At 44.8% G+C, this 20,233-nt stretch overlaps 1 protein-coding gene across 1 annotated transcript in view; it reads left to right on the top strand.

Moving 5' to 3' along the window:
* The window catches only part of CDH23 (cadherin related 23), a 683,120-nt gene that overhangs the window by 542,382 nt on the left and 120,505 nt on the right, over nt 1-20,233 (top strand). The window contains exon 41 of the mRNA XM_085883587.1: nt 8,926-9,135. Coding sequence (XP_085739713.1) covers nt 8,926-9,135 — 210 coding nt within the window. The remainder of the gene's footprint in view (nt 1-8,925; nt 9,136-20,233) is intronic.

The following is a 20,233-nucleotide window of genomic DNA, read 5'->3' as shown; positions in this document are numbered from 1 at the left end:
GGTCGTGACGATGACCGAAAGGGAAAAATTAAATGGGGAGACCAAAACGTGTGAGACGAGACACGAGGTGACGACAACGGAAATAATAGTTGAGACAAGGGAGGTAAAGGGTGAAGAGTTGGCAGAGACACGGGAGACAGAAAAAATAGAGGGAAGACTACACGATGAAGACGGGGTAAGTGACGCGCACGCACACACGGAGGTAGTGGAGGACAATGGGGTTGAGCTCGCGGAGCGTGTAGGGACCCGGTGCGAGCAGCGGGATGGCCTCCTCCAGGAACGAGGGGAGGGAGTATGCCCCTGAGGGCGAGTCACGACCAGGTGAGTTCGGTCGTGCTTTGCGAGGTTGAGGGGACGAGTGCTGTGGACGGGTGCACGGAGAGCTTGGGGGGTGTAGAGGCCCCGGAGACCCTTGTGGGGACACAAATCCCCAGTGTGGTTGTCCCTGTGTGTGTGGTGCAAGGTGTGAGTGCGCCCCCGTGTGTGGAAGCGACCCCGTGTGTGAGTGGTGTGGTGGCGATGGTGCCGGAGTGTGTGCTTCCCAGCACGCCGTGTGTGGATGAGGCACCGTGTGTGAGTGTCGCCGTGTGTGTGAATGAGGCACCGCGGGTGAGTGCCCTCGCGTGTGTGGGTGAGGCACCGCGGGTGAGTGCCCCCACGCGAGTGAATGGAGCACCACGTGTGAGTAGTATGGTTTGTGTGAGTAGTGGGGCACGCGTGAGTGAACGGCCGTGTGCAAGGTCGTTGTGTGCAAGGGAGACCGTGTGTGTGAGAGAGCGGTATGAGAGGGAGATGTCGGTCGGCATGCGGGAGCACGCAGCCGCGTCTCCCCGTGTGAATGTGATGGAGTGGACTGTGTGCGTCGTAACACGCAGGTGTGCGTGGGTCGAATGGAGACGGAGACGGCGACAGAGGAGAGAAAGCCGAGTAGCGGCTGTAGTTGTTTCGAGGACCGTGCCGGGTTCACCCAGCAGTGAGCACGCGGTTCGTGCTGTGCAACGCACGAGACCGCCACGTGCTCGCTTGCGAGAGTGAAGTCCCGGTCCGGAAACGCACGCGGTGGATTTGCCGATCCCGCGGACGGACAAAGTTTAGGCAGGTAAACGGATTTGGACCGGACGGGTTCTCCACGCGATCGTGTGTGTTAAGCTCCAACGGGCAAAGCACATGTGTTCGCGTGGGAAACCCCTCGAGACGTGGGGCTTGTGTTTTTTTTTTGCGCACGGTGACGTCATGGCTGCACGTGGGGTTGGAATCCGGCAGGAGGGGTATCTCTGCCGGATGGTCCCGTCCAAGGAGGGACGAGGAACACGTGCAGCTGCATGACGTCACGGGCAGGTGCAAAGTGCGCGAGCTCTGAGTTGCCGCGCAGGTGCTGCGCATGGAAAAAAAAAAAAGCAAGCCTCACTTTCGGGTGTACAGGATTCCTGGGCAAGGGGTGAAAGACCCCCTTACCCTGGGCACAGGATGAAAACTAGTTAGGGGGAAGGGTTAGCTTAGTTAGACCGACTTCATGGGGCAGGGGTAAGTCCTCATGGAGTCCGTGGAATGGATTAGGTAGAGGGATTGTAGCCAGATTTAGGTTGGGAAATAAAATGGGATTTATTTGAGGACATGGACAGACTTGTGAATGTGTAGTGGGGACGTAGCTTAGCTACGTAGTGTTAAAAGGAACGTGCTGTAGTTTAAGGGACGACGTGGGAGCACGAGTTAGTTAGGGGATGTAGTTAGAAGAATGGTAGAGTTCGGTGGTGTGTGTTGAAGAGTTGGTGAGTTATGAGGTGAAGACATGTTGAGTGAGGTGGAAGCATGTGCTTGGTGAGTGAGTGAGGCCAGCGGGTCTGTGTGTGTGGAGTGAATGGGGAATGCATGGTGCGATGAGTGATTGGGGGGAGGAGTGACTCCCACCCAAGGGACCCCGGGGTCAGTGTAGAGTGAGTTAGCTGGGTTAGTCAAATTGAAAAATGGAGGTCGTTTTGTTGTTGGTGGGAAAGTAGGCTCGAGACCCATTTGGAGGGGTGCAGGAGCCCTGTTGACGGGCTTGGGAGCGTGGCTGCGAAAGGTGAGTATCGCTGAGTGGGTACCCCGGGCACCAGGCTAGTCGGCCGCGGTAGGCCATGGGCCCATGGGGGGCCGGGATAGAGTAGTGGGCACGGGTGCGCCTGCTTGGTGCGGGGGCCCGGGGCGCCATTAGCCGCGTGGGCAGTGTTGTGGGCACGGGTGACCCTCGGAAAGGGGCCCGGGAGGCCGGCCTGCCACGTGTGCGTTTCAGGGGAGGTGCCATGGGGGGCACTCCCCGGTGTTAGGGAGCTGGTAGGCTCGGAGGCAGTGTAGTGCCCGGGGGTGCCATAGCGGGAGATTCGGCAGAGGGTCGTGCCTGCCAAAGGGAGCCACGTGCCCCAGCCAGGAGACCGTGTGAGGGCACGGAGAGAAAATTGGGGGGTGAGGCCCGAAATTGTGAGGACACCAACACAGGCGACGGGAATCTGGGTTTATAGAACCAATAGTTTAAGCGAGAGGCGCTTGTTGAAAGCCCCGGGGTAGTTTAACAGTTAAATGGTTAGGGTAGATTAGGAGATGTACCCCTCCGCACCATCCATCCCCTCGCTCTCGTTGTGGGCCGCTGGACCCACTTTGGGTTAGATCGCCGAACTCTGGGGAGGCCATTCTGAGGCTTCGTTGGGCCTCGACACAGGACGTTAGCTCTCCCTTATTCCCCTCTGGGAAGGGAACGTAGGGGTTGGGAGTAGGCTAGGTGACAGGATAGGTTAGCCGAACAAGGACGATAAAGGGGGTTAGGGGACGATTTATAGTGGGGGAGTAAAAATAAAAACAACAAAAAAATTAAGTTGGGGCTAAATTGGGGTTTGACAAATTAAGGGAGTGGGTATGTACAGTGACAGGCAAAGGCGATAGGTTGGGAGGGAGACAGGTAGGTAGGTCCGAGCCCGCCTTCCAAGTGGCCAGCACCACCGCACTCCCTCCACCAACCTCCACTGAACGGCAAAGGCTAGCCAACTCCATCGGCTGGCCGTGTTTTTCTTCGGGGCGGAGGCCGGCCAACTTCATCGGCAGCTGTTGTTTTGCTGCAAGGCCTGTGCCATCGGCTGGCCGTGTTTTGCTTCAAGGCCTGTGCCGGCCAGTTCATCTGCCGGCTGTGTTTGCCTGCAGCGGCCTTCTTCTGCGGGCTGTGTTGCCTGCACCTTTGCCATGCCATGCCCACTGCCCATGTTCACCAGCCCCGTTCAATTTTGCTTTGCCCCCCCTGTTCATTTCCATGTGCGCCAGGATCAAGGCAACAGTTTGCAAGCTGCGAGAACTGCCCTGTTGGCAGTTGGCACACGGCCTGCAGTGGCGGCCCGTGCACCGTGTTTGTGTTCATGCATCCATTCGTTGTGTTCATTGCGTGTGCCACTTGAGCTGGCACGGAGACTGCGTTGTGCAGCCCAAGCACCGTTGTGGTTCACTGAGTTCAGTTCAAAAGGGAAGGCCTTGGACTGCGTGTGAGCAGCCAGCCACGTTCCCTGTCACCTGCATTGTTTTGAGCCAGAGACTGCATGCGGGCAGCCTGGCTCCCTGCTAACTGCTTTCTTTTGCAGAGTTCAATGATCCTGGGCCATGGTTTAGTGTAAAATTTGTAAGTTAAGGTTAAGATGTACTGTACATATGAGTGCGCCCCCGGCATGTATGTCTTAGCGCCGGCAATTTTATTTAAGTCGTCCGTGTGAGTGAGTTTGTTTAGGTAGTTACGCAGCCCTCAGGTTATTTATTTTGGGGACACGAATACCATGAATGTCGCACTCAGGGATCCGTAGGTAAAATGTACTAGGGGAAAACTACACATGATGGCACACGAAAATTTGACGACTCGGGACGAGTCTGTAAAAAGGGAAGGGGGTAGTGTTGTGGTTACCAGATTCGCAAACCACCATTCAGGTCCCTTAGGTGAGGTATCTCGGTAAGTGCATGTGTAGTTAGGCCCAAACCCGTTGTCTAGTGGGAATACATGTCATTTATACGTGCTGCGACTCTTCAGGATAGCCGTTTTTCTTTACTATCTTTATTTTGGACCAATCGCCACCATCACAACCACAACATCAACCACCGACCACAACCACCGCTTCACCACAACCGCCACGACCTTTACCGTCACAACTCGCCACCATCGCATCGCCGTCGTCTCGCGCCACTCATGGGCACCGATGCTGGACTCGTGTAGGGCGCACGTTGAACAGCGTGTACAAAATCACGGATTTTCTGCTTCAAAAACGGATCGAAAACGACACACGCCCACTTTTTGCCGTCCAATCGGTGAGCGAGGGGCGAATTGGCCCCACCCCCAGGGCGATCGATATATGCAAATTTGTGGATCAAAAAGCCTTCACGCCCACTTTTTGTCGGGCCAATGGGGAGCGAGTTGAAAGGTCAAAGGGAGGGGGTCAAAGGCGAAGTTACGGGGGGATAAAAGGACGGTGTTCGTCAGTAAAAGGAGTAGTAAGAAGTCGGAACGAGGAAGAAGGGAGTCGTAAAAGTCGGAACGGGGAACGAAGGAGTGGTAAAAGTCGGAGCGAAAGAGTCAGCAGAACGAGAACGAGGGGTCGGAGAGTCGCAAGAGGGAACAAGTAGTAAAGGTCGGAACGAGGCGAAGGAGTCGGAACAGAGAGTCAAGACTTCGCGGGCGGTGGAGCTGCTCGTCGTGTGCGTTGAAGTCGGAACGGAGGGGACGAGCTGTGGAGAGGCGGCGAGTCGGACGAAGGGTGCTCGCGTCGTGCAAGGAGCTGCGCGCCCGAGGGAGGCCGGCAGCGCGACCTGGCCGAGGTGGAGACGCTCGTCGCACATAATAAAGATCCTCTATACCCCGAGCATCAGCAACCCCCCCTCCTGTTTCCCCCCCGCGCTGAGATAGTGCGACCAAGGGGGCCCCGTTCCCACCCCCTGCCAGGCACTGTCCACGAGGCCCGCGGGTTGCGGGGCCATCGCCGCTCCGCGTCTCATCACCAGACGGGTAGGCCCGACCAGGTCTCGGCCCCAGGCCTACCTCATTCTTGAGGGTATTTCTTTTCCTTGGTTTTGGGTATGTGTTGTCGGCGCCGTCCGTGAAGTAGAATTGTATAAGTGTTGCCGTGTGCTCGGTAGTCGGTATTAGCTCTGCACTGTGTTTTCACTTTTATGTTTGCTTTTTGTGTAAATGGAATTGTGTTTTCTTTTTTGTGTGCATTTGGTGGAATTGTATTTGTGTGCTTCCCGTGTGCCGAGAATAAATGTGCTTTATTGTTGAACTGTTTCCCGCTTCGCTTCGTCTTTTCCCCATTGAACCCCCATCTTGCTTCACGTAAAGGGTTGGTAGTGGGCTGAATACGCCCGATAATTAATCGAACCGTCGAGGTCGACGATAACACCGCTCGGTTATTCTGATAGTACGGAACGGGTCGCTTAAGTGGCCCGTGTCCGAAGTCGACCTGCGGCGAGGTGCGATCGCCCGGTCTACCCTCCGCGTGGGTACTTAGGTAGTTCGAATTTGGCGAGCAACCCTATCCCACGCGGGGGCTGATTGGCTCGATCGCGGTGAGACCGAAAGGTCCACCCGTGACTGGTTCCCGGCGTTAGTCCGAGAGGGTCACGACTGGATTGTCCGTCCGGTGGGCGACGTGCCGCGATTCGAGTTACGTGGCCGTCGCACGCCGGCGGGCGCGAAGACCGCAACAATATATTTTAATATTCTTTTAATGATGTAATTTTTTTCTCAAGAATAAAGAAGGTGTTCCTCTATCAATTCCTTCACCAGGCATGAACATGCCTCAGTAATGATGTAACCAGCATAACAAATTAGTGGTCGAAATTCAGTTTTATCTGCATTTGCGAAATAGAGTCACATGTGCCATGTGCATCATCTATATACCTAGTAGTATAAAAGCAGGTCAAAATGACGGGTTGGAGCTATTTTATTCACATATTCAAGGAGACTGGAAGATATGTTTTGTCAGAAGAAAAAGCATTATTTTAAACTACCACATGCACAAATGTGACCCGATTTTCTTTATCGTGTGGGACGTTTCGTTTTGACACTACAGTTTCGTCAGCGTGCCAAAGTCTGAAGCCTCAGCCTAGCATCAGTTGTGCTTTTATCTTCTTTATTTATTAGACATCCTACAGACATAAATGAACACTCGTTTTACTCTGTGCGCATTGCACATCACGTGCAGCAAATTTCTCCTCCCTGTACCTTGTATTTATTGTTTTAAAATATAAATGCTTGTGCGCGCTGCACCTTGAGGCTCGGTTTGCAAGTAACTGTCTACAATTCCAGTAGAAGAGACGTAATTACTCTTCTTTTTTGTCGTTTGGATTCTAGGTGTCTTTTGGTTATTTTCGGTCGTCTGGGTCTTTTTGGTTATTTTGGGTCCTCTAGGTCTTTTGGGTCCTCAGGGTCTTTTGGGTCTTTTGCATCCTTTGGCTACTCTGGGTTCTTAGGTCTTCTAGGTCTTCTGGGTCTTCTTGGTCCTTTGGGTCTTTTGTGTCCTCTACATCTTTTGTGTCCTCTGGGTCTTTTTAGGTCTTCTGTGTCTTTTGGGTCCTCAGGGTCTTTTGGGTTATCTGGTTCCTTTGGATCTTTTGTGTGTTTGGGGTCCTTTGGGTCCTCTGGGTATTTTGGGTCTTTTGGATCCTCAGGGTCTTCGGAGTCCTGGAGGTCTTTTAGTTATTTTGGGTCTTTGGAGTCCTTGGGGTCTTTTGCATCCTTTAGCTCCTCTGGGTCTTTGGGTCCTCCAGGTCTTTTTGGTCTTCTTGGTCCTTTGGGTCTTTTGTGACCTCTGGGTCTTTTAGGTCTTTTGTGTCTTTTGCCTCAGTCTTTTGGGTTCTCTGGATCCTTTGGGTCTTTTTTGTGTTTGGGGTCTTCTGTGTATTTTGGGTCTTTTGGATCCTCAAGGTCTTGGGAGTCCTGGGGGTCTTTTGGTTATTTTGAGTCTTTGGAGTCCTTGGGGTCTTTTGGTTATTTTGGGTCCTTGAGGTCTTATGAGTCTTTTGGGTCATCGGGGTCTTTTGGGTCTTTTGACCTTCGTGAAAGCACATTATTATTTAAAGATCGGCCTTTAAATCTAAAGTCAAATCGTCCTTATGAAGGGGGACAGACAAATACACAGATTCACACTTTTATATACTTAACTACTAGACGACCCGTGAACCCGTTGGGTTCCCATTGTGACAGCGGTTGATAAAAAAAATAATTTCAAAAAAAATTAAAAAAGATAGCTCCAGCGAACTATACCGCTGAGGTTGTTTACATTGATCAAATAATCTTGAAGAGTACTTGACTGAATCGGGAATTGATTTTTTAATAATTTTTTTCGTTTCCCGATTTGAACGAAACTTGATATTGCGCGTCAATGTGAAAAAAACAACGGAGAAAAGAAAGTCGAAGAAATTATTGTGCATAATCTTCTAAACACAATTTTATTTATTATTGAACACGGAAGTATTAGATCAAAATGGCGATGTTTATTTTATGCTTAAAAATACATCGTTCTTTGTCTATACTAAATGTTTGAGATTTTAAAATAAATCATTTCAAGAAAAAAAAAAGATAGCTCCAGCGAAATATACCGCTGAGTTTGTTTGCATTAATCAAATAATCCCCAAGAGTACTTGACTGAATTGGGAATTGATTTTTTAATAATTTTTTCATTGCCCGATTTGAACGAAACTTGATACTGCACACCGCAGGAGAATGGTAAGTAAGGTGGCCCGAAACTTTTTGCGCTTTCGTGTACCGTTTTGGCTGTATTTCGGGAATATACATACATACATATTAAATACATACAAGATGAGAGTTTTAGTAATATATAGATAGGTAGATATAGAAGCCCGATATATTATTTCCTCTTGTCATGGAGGAAGTGACCTCGCATTCAAAGAAGTGACGTCACGATCATCACTGAAAGCACGCAATATCAGTGTTGGTGCCATTTGCCATTTTGTTTCCACTCGGGAAAGGTGAATTTATGTCGTCAAACTTTTACCAAAGGCATCTGAATTTGGGTTGCTTGCATCATCATTCCAGCTGTTTTCACAACTATAACGCTGGAGGTGAGACACTGATAATAAATATATTTCGAAAATAGTCATACTTTTCTTTATGAAACCAAAGTAAATCCACAAGTCTGTGAGTTATATTATTTAACTAGAACGACACTCATTGAGCGCATCGTCTAGCCTCACCGGTTCATTCTGAACAAAAATATCATTCTTAACTAAACACGCTACTATTATGGCCCACTGCTATTATGACCCATATACCCATATCAATCATGCACCCCACTGTATTATGTCACATAGTTTGTTGGCATGCATTATGAACATCATAAATTTAATTATTCACTCACATGTGGTCATCGATCAGATATAAGAAGTTTTCTATTTTTTGGATAAAGACTTCAATTCAACCAATTATGGCTGGAATACCGCTTCACCGATGATGTCATCGTTATCACCCGATTATACCCCATTGGGAGGTTAAAAAAAATTTCATTGAACGGTTTCAGAGAAAATGATGTCCAATATTTTTCCTTTGATCCAATATGGCTGCATTACCACGTGACCTATGGCATCAGAGTTAGCAATAAAATATTCTCCATGGGGAGTCCCTCCTGCGTTTAATGTTTCACATCGATCGGACAAGCGGTTGCAGAGAAAACCATTTTTAAAATGAAAATCTATCAACGTGGACAGACACACAGATACACACACATACACACATGCACACAGACACACACAGACACACGGGCAGTGCAATAGTCAAGCATCCCCTTCAGAGGAGGACTAATAACTGTGCCGTGATGGGTCGATGCTCTTGGCCCCGTCCTTTGTGAAGGGTTGTCCCCTAGTATTCTATAAAACAGTTATCGAGACATGTTTTTGTTTTCTTCCCAGATGGTGCTTGGCATTAGTGTTTTGGACGTCAATGATAATGACCCGACCTTCCTCAACTTGCCCGGAAACGTTTCTTTGAGTGAGGATTCTGGCGTCAGATCTGTGGTGCTGCAAGTTATTGCCATTGATGCCGATGCTGGTGCCAATGCTTTGCTGTCCTTCAGTATCTCAGCTGGAAATGTGGGTGGGGCTTTTTCCATTCACACCAAGGTAACCAACACAAAGTGCCCTTACATTTTTGGTCACTGTCATGAGAACATGTGTGCACAAGCATTTGTGTAATTTAAGGAAGGAAATACAAGGGAATATCAAGACAGGAGGAGGCCATTTGGCCCATCATGCCTGTGTCTTATACACATCACCCTGATTGTTTATCAATTTACATATCTTTTATACAAGGATATACCAGGAACTTCAATGGAGGAAGAAGCATGAGGCCAATCAAGCCTGTACAATCGTGCCAACATAAGTTCTCCCCATCCCCACTACTTAGAGATACCTATCAGGCTCAATTTTAAAACTATCTACCGTCTTTGCTGTCACTACCTTTGCAGGAAGACTGTTCCATGTATTTATTACTTTTTGAGTGAAAGACTGCCTTACTACCATCCTAATGCTCCTCTTCTTTACTCTGACAATTTGGTCCCCAATCCTGTCAGTGTCCATTCTGTTGAAAAACTTATCTGCGCTTATTTTGACCACACCCATCATTATCTTTAGCATCTCTATCATATCCTCTCATAACCTGCCTCCTTCCTAATTTAAAAAGTTCGTGTCTCCTTCAATCTCTCCTCATATTTGCACTTTGAGTTACCAGCCAAAGTGTTCTGACTTGCAGGCACTTCCGTTCCTCAGCATCGTGAAGGACGGTGGTGAGCTTCTCGGGAGCTAACGGTGGTTGTGGCAGCTGTAATGAGATGGGGAGAGCACTGTGACGTTTGTGGTGAGGATGGTAGAACATTGGGAGCAGTTGAGGCAGTTGTGGTGAGGAGGTCAAGCATAGGTTACTGTGGGAATTTTTTGGACGCATTGTGGTGATTATTGTGAGGGTTGTAGCGTCATGGTGAGCATGGCGATGGTCCGAGGTGAGAGATCCATTTGTGAAGGGTGCGCAGTTCAAATGGGGAAATGGCTCGCATATGCTAATGAGGCTATCACAGCACGTTCCTGTCTGGTCTGGCATGTAGGCATGCATGAAGGAGATCGTGGGTGAAATATAATAGATGAAAGACTAGGAAAGGGGGATTGAAGACCGAACTAAAAGCCCTACACAATGCGTATTGTCCCGTTTACTCACTAGACAATGGAAGGGCTAAATAAACAAATACTAATGAAATACCTCTGGACCACTAAGTTGGGTGCCATTGCTATGGGGGAGTGCCGGCTTCGCAGAGCCGCAAATATATAAATAAATATGTATATATGTATGTGTATATATGTATATATACAGTATATATGTATATGTATATATATATATATATATATATATATATATATATATATATATATATATATAAAAATATATATATATATATATATATATATATAAACATATATATATATATATATATATATATATATATATATATATATATATATATATATAAACATATATATATATATATATATATATATATATATATATATATATATATATATATATATATATATATATATACACACACACGAGTATGTGCCCATAGGTGTGTGCCCATACGTGCATAGCCGTACATGGAAAAAAAACATTGTGACGTCAATTGTGATGTCATAGCACTGTGTCCTGTCATTGGTTTGGTAAATAAATGGCCATAACTTGGGAACCACTTGTGCGATTAATATCAGGCACATCCACAGGGCCCCAGCAATATACGTGGCAAGTTTCAATGAGATCGGACCAGTGGTTGGCGAGAAACAGCAGTCACACACACACACACACACACACACACACACACACACACACACACACACACACACACACACACACACACACACACACACACACACACACACACACACACACACACACACACACACACACACAGACAGATTGCTGGACTCCGGACTCCCACCCCACCCCATTCCCTCCCTCCTCCCACCCCACTCATTTCTCCTCCCACCCCATGCCCCCTCCCACCGGTCTTTTAACCGTAGTGAAACGCAGTCGTGTTTAAAGATTGGCCTTTAAAACCTTACTCAAATTGTCGTTATGAAGGGATACAGAAAAATACACAAATACGCACTGTTTTATATCGGTAGATAATTCCTGTTTCCACTGTGGAGTGCCTTACATATTCTCAATTCTTTGACAGGTGTTTCCCTTGTGCTTTTTTCTCGCTCCATTTCTTCTTGCTTACCACTGCAAAAGCTCCGATGCTATGACTCGTTTTACAGTTGGGAAGGGCAGCAAATCGGTGTTGTATCGGGGTAGAAAGGTGTAACGTCTCCTCTGGTTGATTCAAACAGAAAGTCGCCCACCACGACAAGCTGTCAGCAATCATCAAGCTTGAGGCAATCTTTTATAGCACATGCTGCGGAACACAAATAGTTGATGAAAAGGGGGTGGGGGAGGAAGAAATGAAAGCAGTTTGAGAATAATTGCTTTGCCTAAGGATAATCGGTCATAGGGAGCTGCTTGCGAAGGTGTTTGGGTTGGTGTCACTCGCGCTTTGCTGGGCCCTCATGACAAAAGTTGGGCCATCTGCCACAGCATCCACTGTTCCTCGGGGCTTTTGCTTTAGTCCTCGACACTGCAGTGTAGCTCGATCACTTGGTGACAGCTAAAAAAAAAAAACAGAAATTTTGTTTTTCATTGCTGTTATTATGCCACCTCAGGAAGATAACTGATAGTGGAGTGGGTGGTGGTTTAATAAAATATTAAAAACAGAGGCTTTGTCAATTATCATAGTGAACTTGAAGAGCACTCGGTAGAGCGCATACCTCCACCACACAATGCCTGATCCATGAGAACATATTGGGCCCAATACATTTTTGAAATATCATGCTATGCAGTATAATATCGTTTTTGGCCCTATTTCTCAATGGTGAAGAATCACTTTAAAAATTAAATAATTATTGGATCCAGCTCTGTACTTGGATCTTCATGAAAATCGATTCAACTCATCCTTGCGACAAACCTAACTTGTCCACCAAGTTTCATCCGCATCCGTTCACAACTTTTTGAGATATCATGCTATATATCGGTTTAGCACTATCTCTCAATGGCGAAGAATCACTTAAAAAATTATCAGATCCACATCTTCACCAAAAACTAAGGAGTTCGTCTTTGTCACACACCGAACCTGTCCACAAAATTTAATCCGGATCCGTCGACAACTTTTTGAGATATCCTACACACAAACAGACAAACAGACAGAAAGGGGTGAAAACATAACCTCCTTCATCTTCGGTGGTGGAGGTAATTATGTGGATTACAATTTCTCAAATGAATAGACATTAAAACCCATGCAAATTTTTAGTCATTTACATGCTACAGCTCTTTGTTTGGGGTTCATTTTTTTTATAAGGTTTTATAAGTTGGCCTGTTTGGCTTGCCTATTTGAGCACATATTTCATCATGCTGGGTTATCTGGGTTACCTGTGTTAACTTGCCTGTTGTGTCCTAATTTACCTGTAATTCACGTGAAAGTATCGATGGTATCTCGTAATATTGCACATCGCGCCTTCCCAATTCCATATCCAGGTGATGCATGATGTCATCGTCGGGGGCCGAAGGAAGGAAGGGAAGTACTCCGTTTTTACTCTGTTTGTTTGTTTTCTGTTGGGTGGTCGCTAGACTACCCTCAGTCTCAGGTTTTCTGTCTGTCTGTTTGTTTGTATGTAATGGACAGCTCTGGAGGCCAGAGGAGTCAACCGATTTTGATGAAACTTGACTGGTGGGTTCATACCAGGATCTAGTTGATTGCTTTTGAGCACCGTTGCTATGGACGCCACCATTGCCGAGCAAAGGGACTTTGAATTTTTGAAAAAATCCGAAAAATATTTATATTTTTTTTTTCGAAAATCAAAAATTGGCTTCTGCGTTTTTATGCGCACTATAATCAACCTCTTTATCAAAGAATTTCAGCCCGATATGTCAAAAACTGTATGACTCGTATGCAATTATATTACTATATGCTTTCACCCCGACGTTCGCGTTGGGATTCTGTAACCTAGGGTTAGGGAATCGAACACAAATGATGAATGGACAGTTGCTCAACATGTTCCTATATGGAACAAGGAATGACAAAAATGCCCTCTGATGTGTTCTCTTATCTACATATTTCAAATTTGCCTTAATCTAGCGACCACCCATGTCGACTTCCAGCTTGTTTTCTTGTTTGTTTGTTTGTCTAGGTGATATCTCAGCCATATTTTGAGCTCAGAAGCTGAAATTTAGGGACAAAAGTGAAGATTTGCTTTGGCAAAAACGATATTATTTTACTTTTGTTCAATCAACCAATTGATTAATTACTTAATTATTATCGATTTATTTTCTTTCTTATCTGTGCACCTTTTGAGCTGGGAAGCTAACATTTGGACAGGACAGTGAACAAGTGATTTGGCTATAAAGGGTATTTTTGATGTACTGATTAATCAATTAATCGATTAATTATTCATTTTTCGATGAATCACTTAATTTTCAAAAAGTTACAGATTCGGATGAAGCCGTGGTGATTTAGGTTTTCTATTAGGCAATTGATTGAGAAATTAATTACTTTATGATCACTATTTATTTTAATTATGCAATTAATCAATAAATCAATCAATTATTGTACAATGCTCCACCTCAAATCCATCTCCATATGCTGCACAGGAAGTAAGTATCATTTGTACATAGTCACCTCAGAAGTACACCACTCCCTCCCAATACCGTCTCCATGTGCTGTACCGCGGCATCGCCGGGGGCCGAAGGTGCCCCACCAATATTGTGTGCTGGAGGATTTGTTATTTATGTATTTGGTATGGGGGTGGTGTATACTTTGATTTTACCTCTACTCGTTATTGTTCTGATGACATTACAGAAACTCCTATGATATAAAACTATCAAGTTTGTAGAACTCATTGCTCCACGCTGTCTTGAGAATCAAGGACATGGGCAGGGGTCTACCAGAGGCAAATTTGATTGGTCATGTTGATGCAAAGTGGGACGGAAAGTTTGCAGTGAGTAGTTCCAATTCGAGCTCTGTCAGTGAGGAAAAAAAATTGCTGGCAGGTATCAATTTGGGTGTGAAAGGTATTTATGAGAAGTTATGCTTTATATTTAGAAGTATAAAAAGTTCAGCCAACAAAAACTAGAGTTCATAAAACTTCACCCCACAGAGTCTTGAGAAAAAGGACACTGGAAGAGTCTTCAACTCTTGGTTTGCGTTTCCAAGGACGATCTATATTTCCTACAAGCCACGATTGTTTGAATCTCTATTCCAACACTGAGCGACAAATTTGATTGGTCGAGATGGCACAATCATTTGTTCAAGAACTGTGAAACGAAAGGTTTTTGAAAGTGCCAATCAGGGATTTGTGTTCTCCTGTGTTCAAGTATATAATTCAACTGAATTAAAATTAACATTTTAAAGGTCGTAGGAAAAGATTCCAGAAGTTTAATGTCTTTTGCACCACCTTATTTAATACGTTACAGTAGTTATTTGTGCATGTCGTTTATGTCTTTTATGACGTCCTTAAAAACAGTAAGTTTCCTGTTTGAAGGGATTTTAAATTTTGTTTGATTTCCAGACGGGCAGAGTAAGAAAAATTGTCTTGCTCATCTGTGCATCTGTGATCTGGACTAATTCGGAGCCAAAGTACTGTTCAACTCCAGATTCGTTTACTGATTCATGTTCTGATTCATGATCAAGATACAACATTCAATTGAAATTAAGTTTTTTTCTCAAACATGAACTGACATTTGTGGACAGGACAGACAGTGAACCAGTTGCTTTACCACACTTTTCGCTTCTTGTGTGCAGGGTAATAAGGCAATTCTCTGTGTACGTCTGAAAATAATGGATAAAAGGTTACAGAAAAAACGAAATTACGAGTTGTGAAATGTGCCAATACCAAGTATCAATCGTTATTAAAACTGACCTTTTTCTCATCTTTTTCGATCTACATGATGATATTCTCCTTATTTTTCTCCTATTGTATGCAGCACATGACTGGGAGTAGCATCTTTTTCTGGGGAAAGGATGAGGTGGAGGAGGGAGGGGTGGAGTGGATGGGTGGCACCGCTATTGATATGCCCCTTGTATAATAAACCTGAAATTTGTAATTTGTTCAGGGTGCTCGTGATAGCTCACTGACTCTTCGCGAAGAACACCGTGAGATCTTTAATGTTCACCAACTAATGCCGGCAGACAAGACACTAAATTTAACATCCATCTGAGGGATGGCACACACATTGATGCCAATCCTACCTTTGAAACACCAAGGTGACATTTTATAAAAGGGTCATGATTCAAACCCAAGCTAAACAGCTCAGAATGAGTGTTCATACCGTCCTTTAGGCTATCCTGCAAGCCCTTCCACAATGATGAGTTGAACAATCGTCTGGTGTTGGTTTAGCGATTAAGGGAGCTGGCTTAAGATCTTAGGGTGTTGACTTCAAGCCCCTGTCAGACATTGAATTAACCCCAGGTGAGGTTGACTCAGCCTGTCATCCTTCCGAGGTCAGCGAAAAATAAGTACCAGGGTACTGGTAATAGAGGGTGCTGCATCAGCGGCACAGCCGCACCCCCAGACAATGGTACAACCAGCAACCACAGCCTGGGCACAATAACCAACTCGGTTAAACAATGTTATTAAATCAAAAGTTTCCTCTTCTGAACCATCTCTCTGAGACGTGTATTATTTATTAATTATTTGATTGCACTTTACATTAACTTATCTGTTGAGAAATTAATGTTGTCGAGGTGGGGGGGGGGTGGTGTATCTCCCACTTTCAATCTGGTTAAAAACTGAATCAAAGTCAAATGAAGAGCTCTTCATGCTAATGAAGTCTGGTATTAATATGTGTCAGCAGACAAGTAGAGCAAGAAGGTGTCAGGCAATAGCCTGACAGGTATGACGAAAATCATGCAAATGACGTCACTGTCACCTTTACATTTTAACATGGTTGCAATTTGATACCCGCATTTTGAAGCGTTTCCGAGTTGTCTTTTTTTGTCCCTAAAAAAAACCCCTATACTTTACCATGGGTGATTTCGTTGCCATGGAAACGACGTTCGGATTGCCACTATTTTGGAAATGCATCATCTGTCCCCCCCAGCCCCTGCAGAAATCTTCCGTTTTCATAATGATCGGATTATCAGATCTGCACTTAATTTGTTGGTGATGTTTTGCAACACATTTGTGTCAAGTGTGATGTTATGTAGCACAAACACTTTTGGTAGTATCTGTTTTATGCAAATGACATCAGTCACCTTGACCTTTGACATATACAGTCAATAACATTGACAGCCTCACCTTTGTCCTTCAGAGTCCTTCAGAAATGAGAGAGACCGACGTATGATGAAAATTTTCAATTTTCGTACATAACGATGGGTGAAATCAATAGGACGTTCATCAAGGTTTGCAAAACTCCATGGAAAGCAAGGAGAAGCTGGCGTTTTAAACGTGAACTCTTCGTCAGTGGGAAAAAAGCGGAGCAAAATTTAACCCTTCGTCGGAGAAAGAAGCTTTGACGAAGGATTAATGCCCAAAACATCGCCTCCTTGCTTCCCACGGCAGTTTAGCATATTTCGATGAAAGTTGTGATGATTCCATCCACTCATCAAAGTGACTTTGATTTACAATAAACCTCAAACATCCTTCTTGTTCCAGATTATTTGGTCTCTTTCTCACAATAATCAAAGCTGTGAAATCCAAACTTGCTGCAGTTTCAAGGAATATTCCTTGAACCAGTTATTGAAATAACGTTCACCAGTTTTGTTTGTGCTGAGGTCATTCAACATTCGGAAACTCCACAATAACCGACTCGACTGCAAAAGAATGCAAATGCAAAAGTACTCCTTTCAAACATGAAGTTTGCAAATGTCATCATGTGCTTTTGCAAGATAGCTTTTAATAAGCTCTCGGTACGTAGCTTCTGGTACGTTTAATAACGAAAGCACGTAATGGTACATATCTTTTAATGGCAAGCTCTCGCTGATTGTGTCCATGGTCCCCCATCTCTTTTGCCCAATTATTTCTTCCATGCAAGCAAGCAAAGTGTTTATCTTGGTCGCTTACTAATTTCCATTCACCAGAAGCAGATGTCTTGTATTTTTCACTCCTTTTATCAGCTTGAAGAAACACAAGGTGTGAATGTTGTTGCATGTTAAACTTGTGCTGCATACAAATTCTCCCAAGTATGGAATGTCTGAAATCATGCAGTTCGCCGGAAAGATCATGACATTCTTAGGTCATATGCCTGGTGTTGGCTTAATGGCTAGAATGGTGGGCTTGGGATCTGAGGGTCCTGAGGGTCCTGAGTTCAAATCCCACTTTGAATTAATACCAGGTGGGGTTGCCTCAGCCTGTCATCCTTCTGAGGTCAGCAAAATGAGTAGCAGCTTGGTGGTATCCTGTGTTGGAGGGGTGACCTATCCAGGATTGTGCCCAATAGCCAAGGAGACTGCTTGGGCTGCACCAATGCTCTGCACAGAGTATGGTCCCAATGGATGGATTCTCAGGTCACAGAGGAATAAGTGCAAATTGAAAAAGTAATCGTGGCAGGTGACTACCTGGACAATGGATACTGGCAAATATTCCTTTGAAATTTCGCTAAATCCACACAAATACATCAGGCAGTACAGGTGTACAACACAGTGGGAATCTGACTAATTAGATGACAGGCTTTCGTTGTACTGGTCATGCGTTGCAAACAATACTTTGTAACAACAAGCCTTCAAAATGTTCTGCAATCGCTCTTCATCTCGCTGAAAAGAAGGTGTTTTATGAAGAGCCTGCAATAATTTGAATCATGCTGGCAGAAATAAATTATTCTTTCTCATGACCATGAAAGAAAGTGGTTTGTAAAGTCTTGTCATGGTTTTGTGCCTCCCTTGGTTGTATACTACCATGTCGAAGCACAAATGCTGAACACCATTCATGTATCAATGACTTTGCCTTGGATAGCTTTGTTCATTTACTTGCCTTTCCACTTCATCAGACAGGATTACCCTGAATGACAAACGCTCTGCAGTTATGTCTCCCTTTGTGCCATCCTGGAAAATATATCTGACTTCGTCTTCGTCGTCACGAAAGACACCAGGTGATCTTTAATGTCCACTAACTAATAACAGCAGATGGGACACCATGTTTAATGTCCATCCAGTGGACTGCACACACATTGCTACATCACCTTGCATGTGAAACACTGGGATGACAGTTTATAGCTGGGTTGGGATTTAAACCTCGGCTAGACTGCTCAAAGGTGGGTACGCATTCCTCTCGGCTATCCGATCAGCTGTTAAATGTACAGTGCCTTCAGAAAGTATTCGCACCTCATGACTTTTGTCAAATTTTGTTGTGTTGCAGCTGGATTTTAAAATGGATTAGATTGATTTTTTTTTTTGTCCCCGATCTACACAAAATACCCCATAATGACAAAGTGAAAACATGTTTTTAGAATTTTTTACAAATTCATTAAAAATGAAAATCTGAAATGTCTTGCATCAATAAGTGTTCAACCTCTTTGCGATGACAATCCAAATTGAGCTCAGGTGCATCCAATTTCCCTTTATCATCCTTGAGATGTCTCTCCAACTTCAATGGATTCTACCTGTGACCAATTCAATTGATTGGACATGATTTAGAGAGAAACACAACTTCCTATAAAAGGTCTCATTTGACGGTGCATATTAGAGCAGAAATTCTACCATGAGGTCCAAGGAACTGTCTGTAGAACATATATAGAATTGAGAGGAGGCATAGATCTGGGGAAGTATATAAAACAATTTCTAGAGTGTTGAAAGTTCCCAATAGCACAGTGAGCTCCCTCATTGGGAAATGGAAAGAATATGGAACTATGCAGACTCTTCCTTGAGCTGGCCGTCTGACCAAACTGAGGAACTGGGAAAATGGACCGTGGTCAGGGAGGTGACCAAGAACCCAATGACCACTCTGACAGAACTACATAGTTCCTTGGCTGAGATGGGAGAACCTGCTGGAAGGACAACAATCTCTGCAGCACGAGAGTGGGCAGACGGAGGCCACTCCTGAGACAAAGGCACATGACAGCATGCCTTGAGTCTGCACAAAGGCATGTGAAAGACTCTGGGAGTATGAGGCAAAATATTCTGTGGTCTGAGGAAACTATGATGGAACTTTTTGGCCTGAATTCAAAGGGCTACTTCTGGTGGAAACCGAACAGCTCATCACCCATCTAACGAAATCCCTACCATGAAGCATGATGGTGGCAGCATCATGCTATGGGGATGCTTTTCAGCAGCAGGGACTGGGAGACATGTAAGGATAGAGGGGACAATGAATGGAGTCAAATTCAGGAAAATCCTTGAGAAGAACCCACTTCAGAGTGCAAAAGACCTTACTTAGACTGTGGCAAAGATTTACATTCCAATAGGACAATGACCTCAAGCATACAGCAAAAGGAACACTGGAATGGCTTCAGAACAACAATGTGAAGGTCCTTGAGTGCCCCAGCCAAAGCCAGACTTGAATCCTATCGAGAATCTGTGGAAAGACTTGAAGATTGCTCTTCACTGACACTCCCCATCCAACTTGACAGGTCTTGGGCAAATCTGCAAGGAAGAATGGGAGAAAATCCAACCATATGTGCAAAGCTGATACAGACATACCCAATTAGACTCGAAGCTGTAATCTCTGCCAAAGGTGCTTCTCCAAAGTATTGACTCAGGGATTTGAATACTTATTGATGCAAGACATTTCAGCTTTTCATTTGAAATTAATTTGTAAAAATTTCTGAAAACATGTCTTTCTAAAAACTTGAGAAGTTTACCACAAAAATGTACAGTCCAACAATGACAGCTCCATGCATCAATGGTTTATGCTCAGAACTTTTCCATCGAATCAGTGACCCTGAGAATCGACCACCCACTCAAGACTGTTTGTCTCTGCACATATTACGCATAGATGCCAACCCTCCCGATTTCATCGGGAGGCTTCCGAAAATTCACCCAAACTCCCGCCCTTACGATCACTATCCTTATCCTCCCGAAATTTTGATATTTTTGCACTGTTCACTAATCAGAATGTACTAGTATGAGAATTGAATGAAAAGCATCGTCTGCTACGTATAGCATGTGGTAACTCCATAACGTTCGCTGTTACCAAATTGTACGTAAAAAATTGC

This window comes from Eptatretus burgeri, chromosome 5 (genome assembly GCF_056783735.1).
Source record: "Eptatretus burgeri isolate ZD-2024b chromosome 5, Ebu_testis_v1, whole genome shotgun sequence".
NCBI lineage: Eukaryota > Metazoa > Chordata > Myxini > Myxiniformes > Myxinidae > Eptatretus > Eptatretus burgeri.
Note: the sequence above shows the minus strand (reverse complement) of the source record. Positions and strands in the feature narration are given on the sequence as shown.